This window comes from Amphiura filiformis, chromosome 19 (genome assembly GCF_039555335.1).
Source record: "Amphiura filiformis chromosome 19, Afil_fr2py, whole genome shotgun sequence".
In the NCBI taxonomy this organism is placed as follows: Eukaryota; Metazoa; Echinodermata; class Ophiuroidea; order Amphilepidida; family Amphiuridae; genus Amphiura; species Amphiura filiformis.
This window is the reverse complement of record NC_092646.1, coordinates 15,804,634-15,830,059: the sequence shown is the minus strand read 5'-3', so window position 1 is coordinate 15,830,059 and position 25,426 is coordinate 15,804,634. Positions and strand designations below refer to the sequence as shown.

The window sequence follows — 25,426 nt, the reverse complement described above, 5'->3', positions numbered from 1 at the left end:
GTTTATAAGGAGGAGCTTATTTTTCCTGGATAATTGTATCCTAGTGCATGATTATTCCAATTTCAGGTTGTTCACCCTTCATAGTTATGGGGTTATTATTGAGTTTAGTATTTGAGTCAGCCTGAGGATTAAGATGGTATTTCTTATCGTAGATCAAATAAATAAAAAGATTTTACACTTTTTAGTAAAAGATATGCAGTATGTGTTACCACCCCCCCCCCCCCTTAATTTTGTGTAATTGTATTTTGGCCCACTATTTTCTCAGACATATTTTTCTGAATATACAACCAATTTCTTAAAACATGGAAAATATTAAAAATGCACATTTAAAAAGCTACGTGCCCGATCTCCTGAGACCTCTTTTTTTTATTTGGCCTAGCTAGCTTAAAGTTGCAATACTACAGTTTCTGCCAAAGAAGAGCGGCACTTTACATTTTGAGAGCATGTAGAGCGTAAACACAGAAGTGGGGTTCTGATTGGCTGAATCAATCATCTGACAATCATAGCAACAGACCAATATTCTGATCGGCCGATTATGCGTCAAACGTTGGTTGGCACAGATCGGCACCATTGAAGGACACACAAAGCTCTGCGTATGTCGCTCATTAACAGTGCGCTCGCATCAGTCTGAGCAAGGGACTGCCGTTCTTCTCTGAAACCCAGTGTAATTCATTGTAAATCAATCTGCCAGGCTTTTGTGTTTGGTATTATTCTTCACAAAACAAACCAACAATCCCACTATCTTTCCCATTACCTTAGGTGAAAGCTCGACTTCAGAAGATGGGAGCATTGCAGCCATTGAACATCTTCCTGCGTCAGGAGATAGATCGCATGCAGCGTGTGATCGCTAGCGTGAGAACTACATTACAGGATCTGAAGCTTGCCATTGATGGTACCATCATTATGAGTGAGAATCTAAGAGATGCATTGGATAATATCTATGATGCCAGGGTGCCTAGTGCATGGAGAAAGGTATGGAGGGATTGGGGAATATGGTGGGACAGGGTCATAACCAGAGGGTTGGCTAAGCTGGGGGGCAAGATATCCTGATTTTTGATGTGCGATTAGTTTTTTACACACAATTACAATGTGATTGACAAATAATTCTGAATGTATATTATATGTTATGAAACAATATTTATTTATTCAAAATTCACCTGGCTGAGGGGGACACTCCCTTGTTTTGAGAGGCAAAAAAAATAATGGGACTACTAGATATTTGGGGAAGCAGAGGTATTTTATGGAATATTCTCATGCACAAAGATTCATACCAGCAAAGCCAAAGCTGGACCAAAGAATGTCATGGAGTACATAATAAATACAAGTCTGATACTGAACCCAGTCACAAATTTATCTTACCAGCAAATTAGATTTCAATTTCAAACTAAGTTCAAAAGTTAATTTAAGGAGAAAGATTAACAAGACCCAAATGTCATTAGCACAATGCATGTACAAGCTACAAATACTTGTCTGTAAATTAACCAAACAACTGCTTGATGTATAACTATAAGTAGTGCTTTCTGTTTTGATTCATAATGTATGTTAATTATGTTTTCCTTTCAGATATCCTGGGAGTCTACCACTCTTGGTTTCTGGTTTGTAGAGCTGATAGAGAGAAACACACAGTTCCATGCTTGGTGTTTTGAAGGCAGACCTAATGTATTCTGGATGACTGGCTTCTTTAACCCACAGGTGAGTCTATTAAGAGAGAATTGGTAGCAGGTGTTTGCCAGCAACAGAGGATGGTCCCCATTGTAGAGTGTTCCACGGTTTACATGTGAAGTGGCGAGCGAGTGTGTGTCCTTGCCAACATGCAAGGACACACACTCACACTTCACATTTAAACCATGGACCACTCTGCAATGGGGGGCATCCTTGGTTCAAGGAGGTCTGCAAATGCCCGCATTGCATGTCTAGCAAACAAGAACACACTCGCACTTCACAATTAAACTGTGGAACACTCTGCAATGGGGGACTGTCCTCGGTTCTAGGAGGTCTGCAAATGCCCGCATTGCATGTCTAGCAAACAAGGACACACACTCGCACTTCACATTTAAACCATTGACCACTCTGCAATGGGGAATTCGTTGGTTCAACACTGCCATTTTCTTCTGTCATGCCAATTTTTCATTCAAGTCAAATCAAATATTATTGAATTTTCCTTCACTTTTAGGCCAAAAAAAAAAAAAAAAGGTTTGTCTCACGAACCCGGCAAGATAAGTATGTGAAAGCGATACAGCTGCGTTTGTCACGCGCTGACCGCCCTTTTAAAAGGTTTTTTTTTTTTTTCCCCGATTTTTCCGGTTCCCGATAGTTCGACCAACGTAGTAAAAATGAATTCCTCAATGTCAGAAAACCATCGAAAATGTCAGGCAGCGCGTATGCCATTAGTGTTGCAGATAGCCCGTAACCCACACCGTAGCCTCAGTCTCGCTAGTTTCACGCCATCCTTGCAACGGCACGGAGCGTAAAGCCGACGAAGCAAAGTGGATGCAATATAAAAGGACTTAGCCTACGGAGAACTCTGCGATCGAGTGAAGCCATGTTGTTTTCATAAATTTTTGTATTTTTTGTAGCTGTTTTTTAACGAATTTTTTACCGTTTATTTCAACATGATTGTTCGTATTCGTATAGTTAAAACAGGGGGGACTGTGCTGAGGAATTGGGCACTGCATCGGTGCGCCGATTCGGTTACTCTGAAGCTCACTCAGCCCTCTAAATATTCACCTCTATGGAAACATCAAATCTCGCTCATACCAACATTTGTATCGTAACTTTGTATTTTGCACTGATTTTTAATAGTGATCAGCTCTAGGAAGGCAAATAAAATACAGTTACAGAATATTAACATTGTAAATTTGTTGCTTCTCTTTCATTGTAAGACCACTTGTAGTTTTCCAATACCTGTCTTGTGATTTTCATTTGTCTCAGGCTAAAAACCCAAAAAACCAAACAAAAAACGCATTAGCATAGCTTCTAAACCAAAAAAAAAAAAAAAAAAAAAAGCATAGCACTTAGCTTTTTTGGCAAATGTTTTTGAGACAAACCTTTTTTTTTTTTTTTTTGGCCTTAAGCTATTACTATCTTTTTTACATTTTTTTTACGCTTTCGCTTATTTAAAAATTATGTTGTTTTCACTACCTTACAAGGTGTACCTTACCATTGTTATCTTTTGCAGGGCTTCTTGACAGCCATGAGACAGGAGATCACCCGTGCACACAAAGGATGGGCTTTGGACAGTGTTGTATTACATAATGATATGACCAAATTCTTGAAGGAAGACATCCAAACGGCACCACCAGAAGGTAAGAATTCTAACTTGCCGGTCATGCTTATTGTCAGGTGTTTTGTAGTCATTAGATTCCCAAAAACGATTAATTTTTTTAGAATATTCCCTTAATAATTGAAAAAAAATTGACCAAACTCATTTTAAAAGATCATACATTATGGCTTTCAGGTGTTTAAGTGGCATATTTTCTAATTTCCTGCAGACGTGAAAGATGAAGGTTGGCCGCCATCAATAATATTTTGGGACATTGATAGGTTTTGATAACACTTTTCAATCACGACACTAAAAAATTCTCTGGAGCCCCCCGTTAAAAAATATGACCACCCCCTAAAAATCGCTCCAAAATCACCTAAAATATGTTTTAAAAAGCAGTTTTTCATCGCATTTCAAGGAAATATTGTAAGAAACTCCATAATTCAACAGGTCCCAAACAAATTGGCATTGAAAATACATATATTGGTGAATCTCTTCACAAATTTGCAGAAGCCAGCAATTTCATTAAGGTGGATTTTTCATAAACTCAATATAGCCATATTTTCAAAATGTCGAAAATGAGAAAAAATTCAAATTTTACCTAATTTCTAACTTAATTATTGCCTTTATTCAGGCTGAGTTTGATATGACCTTTTTAGATAAACATTTCCCATCCTTTGACTATAGGAAAATGCTTTTTCTATTGTGGGATCTTTTTCCAATTTGTTATGAGGGGTCTTTAAAATATTGCATTTTGCATTAGTTCGTAAACAAAATCAAAATGAGCATATTAATATTTTCTAATACTATGTACAATTTGTATTAATCAGAAAGAAAATATTATATAACATCAGTATGTAGATTATTAATAACAACTGAGTTCTACTAAACAACGGCGATATGGCCCAGCGTTTAGGACCGGCTGATCTGCGTAGGGATTTCAGTTGGAGAAATAATGGTATATGATGGAGAAATAGTATAGTATCACAAAATGTTCTGGTATAAGCGTGGTTTTCATGAATGAATCCCTAAATTAAATTTGATGATGCGTGAGAATTTGTTAGATTTTACAGCTACATCCACTTGGTCCCATTACCATTTGGTACAATAACCATTTGGTCCTATTTACCATTTAGACCAAAACCCAATAGTCTAGGGACCGTTCACAAACACTTGTGGGGGGGCTGATGCAAATCGCGAACATTTTTCGGGCCACCCTTTACAGACCTCATGGCCCCTCCCCTTTTTGACATGAAAATTATGCGTCAACCCCATAGAAACCTATTTCGTTTTAAAGTTTGGAGTGACAGATAACTCATACTGGCCCATGTCCCATACCTGTGGCACCCCCGGTGATGCATGATGAGCCTATACCGGTTATATTATTTATATACCTTGTAAAGACCGGAGAAGAAAAACAAATAGCCCGGCAAAATGTCACTTTCAATACATGCAGGCCGCATATATGTCTTCTTCTTAATTTTTTGGGTACACTATATTTGATGAATGTAGTATGTTTATACACGTGCCCGTCTCATTTACATATATTTACAGCCCGTAACCAGTTGTAGATGATTTTTTTTGATGAATTGGCAAATACATGACATAGTATTAGATTATAACTGGTTATTAGACCATACGGTTAATAGACCAAACGGTTATTAAATCAAAGGTAATTAGGCCAGATTGTTAATAATACTAGAATTTATAATTAAGGTGGCCCCCACCCAAAGTTGTGGAAACAACAAATAATATGCAATATGTTAATAAGCTCATTAATATCAATAAAATATATGCAAATAACATGACACAAAACTATCCAGCACATCAGGCCACCATATACTACATGTATCACAAGACCAAGTTAGAAGATGATCGGTTGTTGCGTTTATAAGCTGTAGAGTGGATTGATGAAAATGTAAGCAAAATATGCAAATCAGCTCATCAATATTCATTGATATACAAATAACATGACACAAACTATACAGCACACCAGGCCACCATATCCGATCACCAAATCAAGTTTTAAGTTGATCGGTTATTGCGTTTAAGCTGCAGAGTGAATTAATGAAAATGTAGCTGCAATATGTAGGCAAAATATGCAAATAAGCTCATTAATATGCCAATAACATGACAGAAAACTATACAGCACATCAAGCTACCATGACCAATCACCAAACAAAGTTTGAAGTTGATAGGTTATTACGTTTAAGCTGCACAGTGGATTAATGAATTTGCTTCCGCCCGGACAGCCAAACAAAGAAACAGAAAACAAACAACCAGTCAACCATTTGGATGATAACATAAGTCCCACATATATGTGGGGGCCAAAATATTAGACCAAATGGTTATTAGTCTATATGGTCAGTAGGCATACTGATTAATGGACCAAACAATATTATACTAAATGGACATTAGACTATATGAGTATTAGACGTGGTAATTATAATTTATAGCCTTTCTGGTACTAGACCTTTTGTATTATACAGACTTGATATTTAGTATGGAATATTTTTTTGCAAAATTCCAAGACTGGTCTGGAAGGGGTCTGCATAAACCGCACGGGCTAAATATTAATCGGGGTGTGTCGGGAGGTGGTGTAACATAATTTTTTGACAGAAAATGTGCTTTCCAAATTCCATTAGTTTACATTATGACGCTCATAATGTAGTGAATTATCCTAAAATTGTGGTTTTAAGGAGACTGAATTGGATTTTTGTGGGGGTAAAATTTCTGAATTTGAGCAACATCATTCTGTTGTTATCAAATTTATTGAGGTTTAAGGTGAACCTTAATACCAATAAGTGTTCATCAGAACTGAAATGCACTTGTAATTGACCAGTTTTGAAAGTGGGAGGAGCTTTAAAAATATGGCTCTTAAAAGTGTGCGCACTCAGAAAGTTTGAATGGCCCTTACAATCTTACTGTACACAAAGAAGCAGCGTGAGTTCATTGGACAACCAGAAATCCGGCGCAGTTGTTTTTGTACCATAAGTTTATAACATTTGACCCCGGGGTCATTTAAACTTTCTGAGTACGTACCCCTTTTAAGAGCCATATTTTAATCTCCTCCCATGTTCAAAAATGTGTACATTGCAAGTGTTTTTCAAATGTGATAAATGCCAATTGCTGACGAAGTTTAGGAAATATCACCTCAAACCCCTATACATTTGATTTTGATAATAACAGAACAATTTTGCATAAAGTCCGAAATTCCAGCCCAGTCCTCGAATTTTATGAGAAAATATTCCATACTAAATGTCAAGTCTGTAGATAAAATGGGTATTAGACCAAATGGTATTAGACCAAATGGCAATAGATCTGACACCTGATAAAGTCCCTGAATGCGTGAGTCTCACGCTCAATGAGATATTGTAAACTTACATCATTACATGTACATATTCACATCAATTTTAGACAATGCTTGAAGTACCTGTACATGTTATTTGATAGATAACTCATATTATCAAATTAAGCCTTTGAAAAAAGAAATGAAAATTCCATTGCATTGGTAGTAGATATTATATGAAGTATGGCGTGGTGTTTGTTTTGTTTTGTTATAAATGTGTTGTTGTTTTTTGCCTGATCTAACAGTTAACTAAATATTAGTCAATTTTATTTTAAATATGATTTATTACCTAAACAGTGTAATGTTGGTTGCAAATTCCACTTTCGAAAATATGTTTAAAGACACAAATTCCTTGGAAAACACAAATTCCATTAAAAAAAACACATTGTGTTATTAGAAACATATTTCTAAAATCAGCAATCAAAATAAATATCATATCAATCTAGGAAACCCGAGTTTCATATCATTAGTTAGCAGGGAGATTCATATGCAAATTCCATGAAAATTAACAAATTCCACTATAATAAAAGAGCAAAATCCACATGAAAATAGTTATCAAACTTAAATCAATATTAACCTTGGTTGAGAATTGAAGCCGTATTGTGAATGTAAAATAATTAGTATGTTTATACATTGGAAAGCGTTAATTGAGTCTTAAAAAAAAGAAGCAAAAACGGAAAATCCGCCAAAATCAACAAACTCCCCTGCAGTATAGGAAAAAAGTCCCACACTAATTTAAACATATTTCAGAAGTACAACATGTTGGTTATATTATCCAAAAGGTTTGATCCAATGTTAGCCTGAATATAGCAGAAAATGTGATTTGAAAATGCTCTTTTTTCGCTACTTTCAAAATTATGAAAAATCCTGTTTTTGCCCAAATTCCACGATGATATTACGTAATTATATCAAAAGAAATACATTTTTCTGAATAGGTCATCTTATAAAGCATAGTTCAATTCCAATATGTTCAACTTTCTGTCAGACCCAGGTTATTTCAAAGGACATTTTCATGATGTCAAATGTTGTTCATTTTAAGCTGTATCAATTCTGAGGCAGGTCAAAAGAGGGCCAATTTTAGGGGGTCATGGAATTTCCCCAGGGGGTCACCTGATTTTTTTACTATCATAGTTGTGAACCATCTGACCTAGCTAGACTACATACCAAATATCATTGGATTTGGCTGACCTTCATCTTTCAGCTTTGTGTACAGGCCGCATGGTGCTTAGAAAATATTCCACTTAAACAGATGGTGGTGTAGCAGAATGTACAAAACATTTTGTATCCACATGGCTTCATGTCTTGTTAGATTAAGCTGAATTTATACTCGATCGCCGAGTAATTGCAATGCACCGCTTTTTGAAAGTGAATTTTTAGAACATCCATTGCTACCAATAATTATTGCTTTGAATTAATTCATCACCGAAAGTTAATAATCGAGAAAGAGAAATTAATTAGCAAAATAATAGATCATTGGTTGGAAATAATTGGTTGATGCATTCACGTCAGTGTCACATGTCAAGCGATATCGCTGGAAAGTTGAGATTTCTTCATCAACTTGCAAAAGCAACGAGTATAAATTCAGCTTTTTGAAGACCTGGGATTGTCATTTTAACTCTATATTATTTTCCCTTGATTCCTCAGGTGTGTACGTTCATGGTCTGTTCTTGGACGGTGCTGGCTGGGATCGTCGTAACTGTAAGCTCATCGAACCCCAACCCAAAGTGCTTTTCACCCCTCTCCCGGTCTGCCACGTTTATGCCGTCAACACCATAGGTGGTAAAGACCACGTCTGTACTGAATGTCCAGTATACAAGAAGCACTTGTTAACGGATCTCACATACATCTTCCCACTGTTTTTGAAGACTGTTCAGCATCCTGACCACTGGACCCTGAGGGGTGTGGGCGCTTCTGTGCGACACCAAGTAGATAGGGGGCGCTTTTTTAGTTATTATAAAGTATATCTACAGGGGTGTTACGAAGCCAAAAAGGGAAAATGGTGTGTTACCTTACATGATTGACCACATGTTCATCAAACACATTTTCAAGGTGAAAAAGCATCCAAATTGTTTTTCAAATTAAGTGGTTGTGAAAAATAAAAAGTTGAAAATAGCACTCAAATTGAGCGTTTTGGATGTTTTTAGGTGAAAAGAGGCAAATAATTGGATGAAAAAAAGAGTGCCAACAAACCAACTCACTTTGAAAATGAAATTTGAGGGCAACACAATTATTTTCTTTGCTTCATAAAAGAGTTGGGTATTTCAGAATTGGAACATTAGTAATAATTTGTTTGAAATTAAATCCTTATTAATTTGTTTTCATGGAGCCACGCTTCTCTAAAAATAGGCTTTTACTATTCATTTTTTTGAATTGCAATAAAGAGAGTGAAATTTATCCAAAAAATCACAGAAAACACCATATCTCTGATCTCTGATGGACATCAAAATTATTGAAAAGAAATATAATCACTTTTATTCTTTAACAGTTGTATATTTTCCCAGTTTTGTACAAATTTTCACAAGTTTTTTGACATCTTTGAACAGAATTATGCTAGTGTTGTATATTGACCTTGAAATCTATCTATAACAAAAAAAATGGTTATTTTTGTGTGAAATGTGTTATTTTATTTTGAAGTTATGCAAGTATACTTGAAATTCCGTCCTGCCTTGCTATAAAATTGCCTTATTATGTAAATATCTAAAAATATCAATTTCTGTAACTGAAAGCTACAGACTATGCCATTGAAAGTTTAATATATTTTCAAATTATTGGGCCCCCAAAAAGTTTGTTTGCCCTTTACCGATAGACCAAAAAAATCCAGAAATCACATGGGGTTTTTTTTCGAGTACAGATTTTTTTGCGGAAATTATACATGTTAGTATATCCGTCCAAACAAATAGTTTCTATACATTTCCGTCCAAAGACTTTGACAGCTATATTTTATATTTAAAAGTATAATATCTAATAATAATATATTAAAAATTTTATGGCTTTATAGAATTCAATAATGCATGTTGTAATGGAATACAATTTTATATAAATTTGAATCTCTAGCTGTAAACCCCATTACAGTCTGATCTCTGTTATCGGGCCATGATATTACTATGTAATGGCCGGACAAATGAAAAATCCGGATAAGCGAAATATGAGTAATTCTGCATTGAGTGCTCAATTTAAGGCAACCAAAGATGTCTCAAGCTGGTGCAAGAACACTAAAATATAGTATTTGAGTCCTTCTAAATGCTAAAGAACATGACATTAAGTTGCCAAAGCTTTAAAAACATGCTTTCCTATGAAGATCACAAATATGGATAACAGAGATATCCATATAAGAAGTCCAGATACGGGAGGATGGACTGTACGAGGGGGTATCAAAAAGTTTTAGAAATTGCCCAGAAGTGAAAGAGCTATATCAATGAAATTTTGTCAGTGCAATCACTGGTCCTTATGTACACTATGATGCAAAAATGGTCTCATAAGAATGTTTACTTTTTACAGGCGCTAGATGTCAGTACCTGCCTATGTAACCGCATAACCAGCAAAATGGAGAAAATTGAGGCATGTAGCATGATTAAGTTCCATTTTAAGGGTTACAGTGCCCAAAAAATCTGTGATGAAGTAAAAATTCATTTTCCAAAAAGCAACAGTGACAATATCACAATCACCACCGAAGATAACTTTCATTTCATCATCGATTTTCTAGGCACTGCAACCCTTCAAATGCAGGATCTTAATAACGCTGCTTGCCTCAATTTTCTCAATCTTGCAGTTTATGCGCAGTAACTGGGGCAGCAGGTTATTAGCATCTAGCGTCGCCTGTAAAAAAAGTAAACATACTTATGAGACCATTTTTGCACCATAGTGTGCATAAGGACCAGTGATTGCACTGACAAAATTTCATTGATATAGCTCTTTCACTTCTGGGCGATTTCTAAAACTTTTTGATACCCCCTCGTATATGAAGTTTTCAAACATAGTAATTTGAAGTTGCTATAAATTGTATTGCATTCTGTAAAGCCATCTGGTTATATAGTATTGATGTGAAGTTTTACGGTGTAAATGCTGATGATAAATAAAGTATGGAATAAATAATATTCCTTTTGAACAAGATTTCATTGGTTTTGTGACTTTTGTCAAGTGTCTGTGTTAGATTATGTATGTCTGCATGACTCTAACCCCTAACATGGGCCCTAAACTCTTTCAAAAATGGTCATTGGCAGCATGTTCAAAACTTGAAGTGACACTCTAACATTTGATCAAGACTCACGACAGTGATGTAGTGCCTTTTTCAATCAATTTGAAAATTTAGAAAATGCAATAGGAATATCAGGCCCGGTGTCCCCATTAGGATAACTCGCGCTACGCCACTGACTTGCCATGTCGAGGCTATAATCATCAGTAGTAAGCCTATATACACTTGGTACCGTAATTTATCAAAACATTCAGGTACAATCTTGGTATTGAGGTTTTCCTTGAAGAAAATATTTTACAAGTGGTGCCCTTGGTATTTTTGGGTGGATTTTGGATATGGTTAACACAAGTCAAATTTCAAAGTTGGCCAATTTTGGTTAAGGTCATGTTTTTTATGTTGGGCACCAGTTACGTTGCATGTGTATTTTTCAAACAAATCACATGCTTTTACAGGTTTGGTACTATAACTTCAAAAGTTTACCTTAGAACCCAATAAAAGTATATATTCTGAGAGCATATACTCAGATGAATTCAGAAACCATACAATGGGAGTAATTATACAGGGTGACCCATATAATATACAGGGTGTAACAAGCAAAATAAGAATGAAAATATTAATTCAGTTAGGGGTGTCACCCTCGACGCATACATTGATAATGTAAAGTTTTGACACATATTTAATATAGTTAACTTAATTGCCCACCTAGCCATATGGAACTTTTAGCGGTCAAGTACTTCAATTATGCAGATACAGGGTGGTCAAAAATCTGTCAATATTTATATAAATTTCTTAAAAACACCCCTTATCTGGCACTGGAGATGCAAATTTTCATGATTGAGGCATGTAACTAGATGTACAATAAGCTCAACAATCCAGTTTTGAAAGTTAAAAGAGAATTCGACAAACAAAGCGTTTTCGTAAAAATTGCCTTTTTGGATCAACATTGAGCATGAGGGCGCTCTTTCAGATTTGTCGCAAACTTTCTATGTTTTACTAGTTGTTAGTTTACTGAAGTAAAGAGGATCACAACCAAGGTCTGCTTAAGAAATTTGAGCCTTTTATCATGTTTCGTTTGTCTGTAGCATCCTTTTGAATGTTGCCTACATTAAATCCCTATGAAATACATAGAGGTCAACGAACTTTATTAATGTAGCAACAAGTAATTAGTAATTTTTAATTGTCTAATTAACAAATACTGAGGCAATGAATGCTAAACATGATATCACTTGCCTGAGATTAAGTACAGAAACAAGTAGAAATCCATCAATAATGTTTATTGAAGATCATGTGGCGGAGGATCACCATTGTACAGCATTGTGATCCTCCACCACATGATCCTCCACCACATGAGCCACCCCTGACTAATTAGACTTACCGAGTTACAAAAATTAGTACAAATGAAAATCATTAATTTTTGTTTCAGAAATTGAAAGACCAATGTCTAAGGGAAAAAATAGTACTAAACAAGCTCATAATAAATATCAAATAAACAAGCTACATGCATGTTAACACGTCTTGATGAGTAAGAATGCAACAGAGCCACCCTTTTTAGGTGCCCAGTATAAAAAACATGACTTTAAAGTGTTCATCTCATAAGGATTAAATTTAGGGCCTACATGGGTCAACAACTTAAAAAGTGCTCTGATTTTAAAGAAACTGGTCTTGAAGTCGGAAAAGGAATAATTTGCATCGCCTTAAATGTATCATTACCAAACATCACGGCCCTAAAATGTGAGCTTTGACCTTTTTGCTCATAACTTGAAAATGAAAATGGTACGTTGCAGGTAGGTCAAACTATACTTTTTTAATCCTTTGGATGAGATGAATACTTTGGTGTGGTTTTAAACCAAAATTGACCAACTTTTGAAATTTGACACAATTAAACCGTGCAAGGGCCACAACATGCTACTCTAGGTCAGCCAAAGCCATCCTACGCCACCCGAAAGATCCTCTGCCCAAGGATCGTGCACCATGTGGGTACTCTATACCTTGCAGTTGTGGTTATCAATACACAAGCCAGACCAAGCAACCATTTAAGGTCAGAATATCTGAACACCGACAAGCTACAAAACAAAAGAAAGAGGGCTCAGCATTGGAAGAACCTGCTTGCACAGAGGGCCATGAACCTATGTGGGATGAAACCACCAAACTAGCACAAGTTTCCCACTTGAGGATGAAGCAATGAGAGTTCAATAGTTCAAGTTTTATTTGTTTTCATCTCAATTCACAAAAAGTTATACAATTGGAAATGCAAGATAAGAAATACTTAATGATAATTAGAGTCAATGAAACTTCTACAATAGAAATGATGAAGGCAAAGACATTGGCCATGTGTGGCGTTCTCTATTTCCAAACCCCGTTCCAAACAACCAATCACAACCCTGCCAATCTCTACCACGTCGGCAATGAAGTGATATAAACTCATTGTGCATCCACTCATCAAATGATCATCTGATGTCAGTTTGTATGATCAATGACCTCATAGGCAAGGGGCAGCCTATAAATAATCACACAAAGTGGTACGGGGCAACGTTTTGCAAACTCTCTGCAATTGCGTTAGCAGATAGGCAAGGTCTGCTTGTTCTCTGTTGACAAGGGGCAGTCTTCGGTGAACGGCTCTTTTCAGAGCCACCAAACCTTTATACATTAGCATATAGGTGAGGTCTGCTTGTTCTCTGCTGACACAGGGCAATATTCAGTGAACAGCTCTTTTCAGAGCCATCACTTTATGTATTTTTTGCTGTTGACAAGGAGCAGTCTTCAGTGAGCGGCTCTTTTCAGCAGGGGTGTGAGAGGCCTCAGACCAAAAAAGCTGAGATTTACTAAAAAAAGCTGAAAAACAGCGTAAAAGCAGGGTAAAAACGTCAAATATGGGCTGAAAATAAAGAAAACGCGTAAATGTTAGCAATAAAAAAAGCTGAAATCAACTTAAAAGCTGAAATTTCACACCCCTGTTTCAGGGCCAACAGTAAGCAAGAGGCAGCCTACATGTCTCATACTTTGTCCTGAGGAAGACAGAGCTACACTTGACAGTTCTAAACTTGTCCAACGATGAAGCCACTAAAAAAATCCCAAATTCAGGCGTAGAAGAATGCGTCTCCCCTTATTCTGCCTTTAAAAAAACATGATAGCACTATGAAATGTTCAGGGTACCTTGTGTAAAATAATATGTGCTGGACCATTAGCATAAAGCCAAGAATTTTCTGCTTTACAAATGCTAAATTCCACTTTTCTCCGCTTTGTAATTTTAGCACATTTCTGACATAATAAAATAATCACCTTTAAATTGCGGGTTGGGTCTTTAAATGGCGTTGTACGGTAAATCTATGACGGATTTTACTTCATTTTGATGAATTTTGAAGACCCATTTCATTTAGTATTTTATTTATTTCTTTTCAATTGTATTTTTTCTTTTTCTATGTAATTTTTGCTTATTTTTTAATTTTTTTTTCTCAGAAATGCGTTTTCCGCTTTACCTCCGAATTCCGCGATTTTCGCAGAATTTCCGCAACGCGGAAAATTCTTGGCTTTACATTAGCACTACACTTACACAATAAAACATACTTATTATTGAAACGTAGATGTACGTGGCTGTGTTTGGTGAAATGTGTCTGAAAAAGAAAATCACAAATCTCAAATATATTCATGGATGTTTTATACATTTATTACTATTCTATTTTGTTTTACAAAAATGGCGAAATATGAAGTCACAATTTGTAGGTATTTTTTACCCTAAAAAAAGATAGGCAACTACGCTGAATCTCTCCTCAAGTTTTGTAGTTGTGTAAGTCCACATGGGAGGGGGGAGCACTTCACATTGACAAGGCAGTAGCATATGTTAACATGGACTTTAAAAAGGCTCTCCAAAAACATCAAGGCTGGGATTTTCATGTAATTTTGTTCCAGGGTACCTTGTGTAATTTACAGGCAGGTACCCGGGGTACTACAAGTATCACCAGGGATCAAGTTAAAGTGGAGTGCATAATTTACACTTAATTTTTTTAATGGATGTGTGTGTAGCAATGATATTTATTGAAAATAAATACCTGCAAAATATTGAATGTACACAAGTTAAAGAACAACTTTATTTGACATTGAACTCTGGCCTCCTGTACTTGGATTTGTGACTATCGCAAATCTTGTAAATATATTAAATACTGTAATGATCTTTGGGCAACCCGCTCCAGAAATTCCAACCCGGGTTGAGGACGGACGGACGGGTACCCAAGAGCCCGCTCGAATATCCCAGCCTTAAAACACATTTAACTTACAAGCATTGCTCTGAAAATGTACCCTGAGCATATTTTTCACCATTCCTGAATAAAGAGCCATCAAAATTCAGTATCCATCTATCTATTGACAGGGATATTTAAAGTTTTATAATCCCTTAATCGTGTGTAATGCAAAAGTGAATCCAATGCCTCACTTGTGATCAGTTAATATTTTCAATATGTATTCAAGGTCGTGCGTTCGGGTTGTATTTTGAAATATGGTCGCGGTCGGATCACGTACTGCTGTTGGCAATTGTGTTCATTCAAATGAAATTTTTGCTATAGTCTTGAATTTCTCTAATTTAGGTTTGGAATTGTATGCATATACTTGACCTACCTCATATTATGACACTTTTTGTATGAATTTCATTTAAATGAACACAGCTTTCAACAGCTGTACTCGAACCAACCGCAATCGTATATCGCGTATTTCCAACTACAACACAAACACATGAACTTGGATACAATACTAACCAATCACAAGTGCGATGGCGTGATTGGATTCACTTCCGTGTTACTCACGTGGAAGCGTTACTCACGCACAGTCACACACACTGGCGTACATCGCGTAGTGTATGCAAAAATATCGCCACACTATGTCAGGCAGAACTCAGACTGAGTTCATTCAAATGGAATTTCCACTATAGTGCACAATATTTCCATACTGCTCATCAACCAAGAGTCAAAAAGTACATTTTTGATGAACATAATTTTAAACAGATTCCATGAGAAGTAAGCCATTGCTTTTTGCAGAGCTGCCAACATTGGAATATGCAATGCAGAAGATTTCTGCAAAGTGTAAAAAAGCTAAGGATGTGGCGCTCTCACGCCAAGGGCAGCAGCCCTTGCGTGGGATCAGCGCCCCCAAAAGCTCCTGAATGCTAGCTTTTTGAGACCTTTAAAAATGCCTTTCCAAGGCTATACTCAACCTTTTTTTGCAAAAAGGACAGGATAGTGGGCGTATAATTAATTTTGTTTTGATTTTTTAGCCAGATGGCTGTAAATGCAGAAGATTTAGTCAGATGGCTGCAAATGCAGAAGATTTAATATGTTTTGCAGAAGACAGAAGATTGTCAGCAAATGAGGAAGTCTTCTGCAGGATCAAGAAGGGTTGGCAGCTCTGCTTTTTGCCATTAATATTTAAGGGCTATTTGGGGCCAAAGCGCTGTTAGCCCTGTGTATTTTGAATCGTAATCTCGGCTTGATGCATCCTATAACTAGTCATTCAGATAATTATTTGCTTTTAAAATTACAATACAACAACATTCATTTATAAATTTGGTACCTAGGGAGGTACAATCTTGAGATTCACAGGATGCCTGAAGGTAATTTGTCCCGCTATTGGTCCTGTGAACTTTGGACTCCATACCCACCCACACAAGGCCAAGCACTCATTTCTGTACAGTGCAACCAAATATAAATGCATCAACCCGCCCAAAAAATGAATCAAGCCTACGAGACGTGAACGCGCACGAAAGCACTGCGTGTAGTACGCGGTGTGCAATTAGACACAATCAATGCATGGTTTGGATTTTTCTAAGGCTTGCTTTGATTGGTTCTCGCTATCTAAGAGTGTATGAAATATAAGCACATCACATTGATAGTAAATTTCATTATGAGGTTAACTCAAAATCAATGTGCATCAAATAGCAAAAGGAAACGCAATTTTGTTCTGCAAATTTTGATGACTCTATTGTCTTAATAGACCAAAATGTGTTGCCATGGTGACTCTTTGAATGAAAAAAATAATGCAGATTCTAAAGTTTTCACTGCAGGTCATCCGTGACCAGCCATGTGGGGAATGTAAAGGTACGCTGACTTGAGTAGATTTTTAGTGTAACTTTTGATTCTGCATCTTTTTTCATTCAATGAGTCATCAAAACTCATGATGACTACAAATTTTGAACTATACAGACAAATGAGGTACCAAATTTGCAACTAAGGATACAGTGGCTTAGTGGTTACGGCCTTGGACTTAGAGCTTGCTCGACATGCATGGGTTCGAGTCCCCCTCCCACTAAAATAGCTTTCTTTTTGCTATTTTAGTTTTAAAATTTAATGCATAAGATGATAGATTTTTGAGTTTTTGTCTCATAAAAAAGGGGGGCAATTACTTTTTGTGGGATGTTTACCATGATTAGCTCGCAATAGGTGGGACACATGTGACATAACATTGTGGATTGATGATATGGCATACATGTACACACAGCTGGGTGCAGCACCTGCATGAACTGCACTTTACATGACTGACCACAGCACAGTGCCACAGACCTTACGTCTTTCTAATTTACACAGGCATAAGTTTGGACTTTATAGAATCGCACATTAACAAAAAAAGAATAATTCTCGCCTATTACGAGCAGATCATAATATAACGGTTAAATAATTGGTATCAAATTTAATTAAAGTCACTGCAAATGAATACACACATTCAACTTGACATCAACTACAATTGTAATTTGGACATGGGGCCAGGGAAGGAGCATGGGGGAATCGCCCAGCAGTGGCATAAAATAAATAATAATAAATTTTGGATTTATAAAGCGCCTTTCTCCAGATCTTAGAGGACTCAAAGCGCTGTAATTTCGCTGCAATGGTGAATCATCACAATCAGATCGCATCAGCTAGGTTGCTGCAGAACGGCGCACACCTATCCGCATTTAGATTGTAACATCCACCAATTATCTGTGCAGCTCCCCAAATTCCATTGGGTGAAGGAAGTTTTTGATAACCAAACAACTAATCACCGATTTTTGCGATACAGGAGGAAACTGGCGATCCCGGAGAAAACCTGCGAGAGCGAGCATGGAATCGGGATAAACCAAGTGCACATGAGTCCTTGGGCGCACCGGGCTTCAACCGGGACCTCAGTGGTGCAAAGCGAGGAATTACCGTTGCGCTTAACTCGCCTCCCGAGCATGGGTCATCACATTGCAGGGGCACCGACCATGATTGGGGGGGCACCAGGTCTGATTGGAGGGCCACAAGCCATTTTTTGGCAATATTCCTATGGGATTTTCTAAATTTTGCAATCGATGGGGGGGGCAAACCCCCTCCCATACCCCTATGATGCCACGCCACTGTCACCCAATTGTCCCAGTCAAAAATAAATTGCATAAAATGTCACTATTTTAGCTATGATTGCAACATTTTGCATCCCCTGAAATTAAGTCCCCCCCCCCATTCCCTCCGAAAATAATCTGGTGCTGTAATTGCTGAGTAAGAAATAGTTTTTAAATCCATGATAATCAGTTCCTTTCTTCTGTATTGAAGAGACCACAATAATGAATTGTGGATACACATCTGTACACGACCATCATAGCAGCGTTCACCAAAGTTACTTCATACTTTCAGCTGACGATGATTTGCAGCAATCCCATCATGCAATGGAACTTCTCACTGCTAAACTCTAAATGTTACTCCTTACACACATATAGCCCAGGGTCAAACCATAGTGCATTGTGGGCTGGGTAAAAGTCACAACAGGTGGATAATTGGTATACATTCAAATCTGCATTGATGAAACTGTTGATATCATGAGTCAAACGTGATAATATTGGAATCTATCTAGTGTCAAGTCCCTGCTGTGAGTCTAGTGTTCATTAGTCCTTCTTTACCTATGGTGTTCTCTTTGTAGTCGCTGTTGATATGACCTTGACACCGTGTTCCAGGAATCCATATACCTATCCATGCATAGGGCTATACATTTCTGTCAAGAAAATTATAGAACAATATTATCAGATATTAAACACCAAGATTTTATATTATCAATATTCCAGTTGAGAGAAATTAAAATGGGTTATTACAGTTGCTATCTACATCCATCATGGCGAGAATATGAGAATCGATTCTCACAAGGATTCTCGTAAACAGATTTGCATGAATCAAAGTTGATTCTCGCAAACGTTTGTAGTTCACACAGAAGTTGATTCTCGCACTGTGAAATGAAAGAGCATCCAAAGATTTAGCATATCTTTAATTTTTCTTTTTCTTTTCAGGTCCTCCCCCACAGGCCCGGGTCAGAATTTCGGCAAGAATCTGAGAATCGATTCTCACAGGGATTCTCGTAAACAGATTTGCACGAATCAAAGTTGATTCTCGCAAATGTTTGTATTTCACACAGAAGTTGATTTACACGAATCAAATGATTTCTGCAAATTTATTCTGCAAAGTTCTGTGAAACGAAAGAGCATCCAAAGATTTAGCATATCTTTAATTTTGATTCCTTCTCCTATCCCCTACCCCCGGTCAGAATTTCGGCAATTCTCGTAATGCATGAATCAAAATTGATTCTTGCAAACATTTGTAGATGATTTGCAAGAATCAAATTTATTCTGCAAGAATTCTCGCACTGTGAAACGAAATTTCTTTCTTAAGCATTAATTGGGGAATGTAGGAGTTAGTCATTACTATGGGCCCCCATTACATTCCTGGTTGACTTACCTGCTCAGAATTATCCAGTGCTGACCCTGGCTTATACACACATTTCTTGAAACATTTATCGGTCATTTTCTGTACAAATACAAACAAACAAAACAAAATTGATCATCATTTCCCTGCATTACACATAAGAGGCAAAAAAAATATATTGTTGTGTTGCCCTCAAGTGGGGAAAATGGAAAAGTTGGGTCAGTCAGTCGATTATCTTTTTTTATTATTTTTTTCAAACCTTCAGTTTTTATAAATCCCCACAAATATTACATAATGCTTCTTCCATTAGGGACATTTGTCAATTTTGAGTACTGGGTACTTTTTAGATAATCAATTTAACTTATTTAAGACCAGTCTTTAAATAAAATATTGATTTTAAGCGAATAACATTGATTTTTTGAACATATCTGTAAAAATCGTCAATCCTGATTTTTCAGGATTTAGGGTCGGTTGCTGAGGGCAACACAACATTTTTTTTTGGCCCAAGATTGAGATTCTATTAGCCAACAACAAAAATAGAGTTGGCAGTGGTGATCATCATGCATAAATAATCATGTACACTGTGCAGCCTATTTTACAAGTTGACCTCAAATGACCTTTGCCCACAGTGTGTGACTTTGAACACCACATGAAAGTTCCCATAGTGCAGCTTTGCCACAAGTTTGATACAAAAATAATTGAATCTTCACATGAGAAACGTATTAAGTGGTACAGTATTTTAAATGTGAAAAAGTGTTTTTGTGTGTGTACCCTGGATACGCAACTATAAGGTAGATGGTCGTATGTCACAAATTGGTCACCCAAAAATGGAGGAGCCGTAACATGAAAATGCTTTCTTCACACTTCAAGTTTGGTTTATTCTAAAAGTATAATACCTATTGTAGAAAGTTTGGTGTCATTTTGTAGATAATTACATGTTCTTTGTCAAATACAAAGCCCCCAAGTCAATTGGACAACTATTTTGAGAGTTATACTTCAATATGTGTCAATGGAGGAGCGAGCAGGTGAGCAGGCGGGTGAGCCCCATAGGATTGTACACAAAATTGTGAAAATATGGCAAACTTCAAACCTCTGTATCTTAAAAAGTACAACTAGCATGGGCCTCAAATTGCACATATATCATCCTGGATTGTAGATCTACCTAATAGTATATGAACTGTAATACAAAGTGTTACTAATTAATTGCCTAATTAAATGCTAAATAAGACACTTTTCCCTATATGTTACAAGTGTGCACATAATGCTCCAACATTTCTAAATGGCCTATTTCTTGCCTGAGTCACCCTGCTTATTTGAAAGTTCACATTTCTTTAAGGAAATTTGATGAGGAATTCAACTATTAGTTTTAGTGCCAGACATGGAGGATAAAAATTTTGATTGATAATGTCATAAAAAATTGTAAAATTATTTTACAATTTTTGACCACACTGTATGTTTAACGCAAGGGATACCAAACTCATTCTTCCTGATTTGTTTGAAGGACCCATGTAATGTCTTTCTAAATCCATATTTATTTTGAGCTACATAGCTTTCAGAAAAGGAAAATATGGGGTTTACCATGACAAAAAAGATGCTAATTTTGTTGATGTACCACCCTGTGTATTTCTTACCCACCCTGTATTATGATGTTATACTTTGTTGATTTGGCATCCTTGTAATACATGTATAAGCTTTCCAGAAATATATACTTATAATGGTCTAAAATGTATTCATTAAGGGGGTACTACACCCCTGTGGTAAATTTGTGACTATTTTTGCATTTTTCTCAAAAATTAATAACACACTGGTAACAAAAGTTATGTATATTATTGGGGCAAGGAATCCAATTACTACACTGAAATTTCAGTGAACCAAGACAAGCAGTTCAGTAAATATGATAGGAAATGAGGCACATCCTAGCGGTACCTCATTTTCTATCACACGTATCGAACCGCTTGTCTTGGGTCACTGAAATTCCATTGTAGTAATTGGATTCCTTGCCCCTATAATATACATAACTTTTGTTACCAGGGTGTTATTAGTTTTTGAGAAAAATGCAAAAATAGTCATTAAATTTATTGAGGGTGTAGTACCCTTAAAAGTTGTGTTGAATGGAATCAAAATTGGTGATATTTTTCTCATTTTACATTATGTTTGACACAAAAGATGACCAATTCATGACATGCGACCAGATACCTCAGACCTGTGTGCGGAGAATTCAGTGGAAATCGTATGTAGTGACAGAGGTGTGAGTACCTCACAGGCTTGGGCTAGGGTTACTCATGCTCGACTGAATCTTTGTCGCTTACAACTGCGTAAGTTATGTGTGTAATGCTTGTTACTGAACGTTGACCGACTGAATGGTGTCAGACTGTCAGTCCAATGTAGCTTTTAAAAAACAGCGAATCGTGCGCATGCTCAGCATGCAAATACGATGGCGATTTGTACTGGTCATGCGTGCAATTCCGTTTTCTACAAAAATGATTGAGTAAATGCGTCTTTAGAAATGACCAACGATTGACAAGTTTTAAATGAAAGTGCTTCTGGCCCTAGTAGAAGTAAAAGTGGTTTATACTATGGCCAGAGTTCTACATGTAGGACTAGTTGGAAAGCCTTTGCTAGGTATGTACACATTGCTTTTTATAGAGGGTGACGTTCAACTCAAAAAGTTGCGACCACAGTAAATGGTTTAACTAGATGTAATCCCCATGGGCAAACTAGAAACATGATGCATTAACTTGCTTTTTTGTACAGTAAGTCAATGTCAACAATGATGGCCGCAGAAAAATGCAGAATTTTAAAAACAGACATTTGCCAAGAACTTTGCTGATTTTTGACCTATAGACATGGTTGACCCCTCTTTTTTTAAGTTAAATGATCACTTTTTAAAACAAAATAATTTCCATGTGAAATATCCTACTTGAAAATTTTGTGATCATGCTTACCTTTGCAAATTGTGCACAATTTTACAATTTTAAAATTGAATCATCAATTTGTAACACAAACATGACAAATATAAGGTAGGTATAATACAAAAAAAATTGAACTTTTTTTGATTCTCATCAAAGTAATCTCATATTAAAGAGCTAAATGAAAGAAAACTGATGAGGCATAAATGAATGTCATACGACATGTGGTTGCGGAGATATGCTAATTTGAATGTCTCAATTTTTCAGCCAATTTCCCGTACAAACTTTTTGTGCATGCACATATTAAAATGCTTTATAGGCCTATACTGTGCATTGTGAGTACACAATTTTAAGAAACAAGCACTTGCCATTTACCGGTACTGAACTGGTTATGTAATCCTAGATTGATTGAATTTGTATTGATGTGAACATAAGGGCCTGTATCATTTTCTTTAGAAGGGGGGGGGGTCCCAAATATACATGGGGTCCTTTTTTTTGGAAAGAAAAATAGGGGGGTCATACAATTTTTGATGACCAAAATGTAGGGTCTCAAGATGACCACAGATAGTGTGTTTATCTTATTCAAAAAGACTGAATACAATTTTAGCCTCTTCAGGGGGTACATAAGGTGTATCAGTGGGTGGTGGGGGAGGGGGTCATAAAATTTTGTTGCCGAAATAGGGGGGGTCGCAATTTTATTTTACTGACTTTTTGTAAATTTGGGAGCTCCCTTCCGCAGAAAATGATATCCCCCTAATATACAAATGAACATGTATGAGTAACATTTTGTTTTATTTGTGTTTTCTGATGCAGATTCCAGCTTTGACAGAGGATGGAAACCAGGGACAGTCTTTTGGAATTTGCAGGAGAGCATTAAATTAAAGAGCAGTAGAGAGCGATTGCTCTCGCTCTCCTCAAAAGGCAGTCCCTGGGAAACCACAGTGAGGGCCAACATGATGCAAAAATAAAGAAAAACTTATTCAAAAAGATGAAATTTGTGTTCAAGTGTCTTATTTTGTTTTGTCATTGAAAAACTCACAGTTTTGATACTACCCACCCGAGTACACCTTTTCACTGATACAAGGGGGGGTAATTTGTTTGAGGGGGCACCCTTCAAAATTTTTAATTATTATAAGCACTAGCTGATGCATTCACCCCCCGCCTCCCCCAGGAAAGTGTTTTTGAAGACCATTGCGGAAACTCGAGGGCCAGTTCACTTGATCATCAGAATGGGGTCACTCCTGCTCAAGTATAAACCCCCGCCCCCTTCCCCCAGCTTAAGTTTTGTCTTTGAGCAGGCACCCTTTGGAGCACTGGCTGGCGCATGCTCCCTATTCCGAAGATCATTGGGGAAACTCGAGGGCCAGTTCACTTGATCATCAGAATGGGGTCACTCCTGCTCAAGTATGAACCCCCCAGCCCCCAGCTTAAGTTTTGTCTTTGAGCAGGCACCCTTTGGAGCACTGGCTGGCGCATGCTCCCTATTCCGAAGATCATTGCGGAAACTCGAGGGCCAGTTCACTTGATCATCAGAATGGGGTCACTCCTGCTCAAGTTAACCCCCCCCCCATGACGTAGCTTCATAGGATTACGTTCCCCCCCCCCCAATCAATTCGAACATTTAGAAAATCAAATAGGAAAATGGCCAAAAAACGGCCTGTGTCCCCCGGCCATCATACCCGATGTGCCCACCTCAGTCATTCAGCATCTATCATAGCAAAAATCTGCTAGCGCTATGCATGATGGGATAGGAATAGGAAAGGTCCAAATTTGCTTCTTCCCCCGACTCATAGTCGGCACAGAATGAGAATCTATCCCAGCATTCACAGCATGAGCCCATTCAATTAGTATGTATACATAAACCATGCCGGGTTAAACATGTTCACTCACTGGCAACAGTCGCCGTATTCGTACTACACAAAGTCCCCAGTTCACTCACTTTTTGCGCAAGGCATCCATCAAATCTCATCAAACCAAACATTTTATGTACAAAAAATACCTTTATTCACCGCGTGCTCCATTTAACTTACCGCTCAATTCCGTTATTTAGGTATTTGGAGAGTAATTTCGAAAAAAAATTAGATCGAAATCGTCACTTTCAAACCCACTAGAAAGTCGCCAAAATTTGCCGCGACCACGTGCGAATCATCTGACCTCTTCCGGGTTATGATCAAGTGTAACCTTTTGACTTGACCTTGTAAGCTTTGGAACTGTTTATAACTCGATCTAATTCCTCCAAAAAATATTTTCACAAACATCGCCGTAAAATTTACTACCGGTAATGAATTTCCAAAATGGCGCCGGGTGCGCGATTTCCCTATGCTGAGAGAGGCTGAATATTGCGCATGCTCAGGTAAAGAATTCTCACATACCTATATAAGGGCTTCCTCACCATATTTTGAGAAAGTTCGGACGATATACATGTTAATTATTTTACTTGGTCTAACACTGGTTAGACAGAGCAGGATTCAAGGAAGTACTTTATAAAGTTAATTCTTTATTACTTCCATGGTCCGAGCTGTGCGCCAAGCGTAGACGAGTGTACACACAGAAGAAATAAACAATCACACTGATTGGCTGATCAACGGCGCACTTGACAACAAGCCGGTTGACCCATTGCCATTGGTCGTCGGCGCGGCGCGTAGTATGCGACCTTGTCTCTTCTACGCGATTGCAATTCACCGGCGCGTACCCGGACCACAGAAGTAATAAAAAATTAACTTTAATAATACCAACTTGTGTGTGTGGTAGCTGAATTCGACAACCTGAGGCCACTACACTACACATTTACATTAAACATACAAGTCATACGCACCTGTAATAATTCCTGAGCATTTACTAATGCGATTTGTGTTTTTACTTGAGTCATAAGTTCTCCTCTTTGTGCACTACTCATCTGGCCTCCTGCTCCTGCGGGTGGTAAGCCGAAATCAGCCATTTTGCTGGTTTAATTTTGTGATGTTGTAAGCTTACAGCACACGTGAATACCGGCGAATAACGTAATCAGGGCTCATTGCACCTAATCAATAGGCG

At 37.3% G+C, this 25,426-nt stretch overlaps 2 protein-coding genes across 2 annotated transcripts in view; one reads left to right on the top strand and one right to left on the bottom strand.

The window, feature by feature from the left end:
• LOC140140979 (dynein axonemal heavy chain 5-like) overlaps nt 1-10,721 on the top strand; it is a 141,749-nt gene extending 131,028 nt beyond the window's left edge. Inside the window, 5 exon segments of the mRNA XM_072162752.1 lie at nt 760-972; nt 1,564-1,692; nt 3,179-3,305; nt 8,256-8,515; nt 8,517-10,721. Of these exon segments, the coding sequence (XP_072018853.1) occupies nt 760-972; nt 1,564-1,692; nt 3,179-3,305; nt 8,256-8,515; nt 8,517-8,540 (753 nt within the window). The 3' untranslated portion in view covers nt 8,541-10,721.
• Nucleotides 10,722-17,965: 7,244 nt separating this feature from the next.
• On the bottom strand, nt 17,966-25,417 carry LOC140140977 (mitochondrial import inner membrane translocase subunit Tim13-like). Its single transcript, XM_072162748.1, has 3 exons — nt 25,209-25,417; nt 19,518-19,586; nt 17,966-18,783 (listed from the first exon to the last, which is right to left on the bottom strand). The coding sequence occupies exons 1-3, from the start codon at nt 25,329-25,331 to the stop codon at nt 18,688-18,690; spliced, it is 288 nt and encodes a 95-aa protein (XP_072018849.1). The 5' UTR covers nt 25,332-25,417; the 3' UTR covers nt 17,966-18,687.
• Between the last annotated feature and the right edge of the window lie 9 nt (nt 25,418-25,426).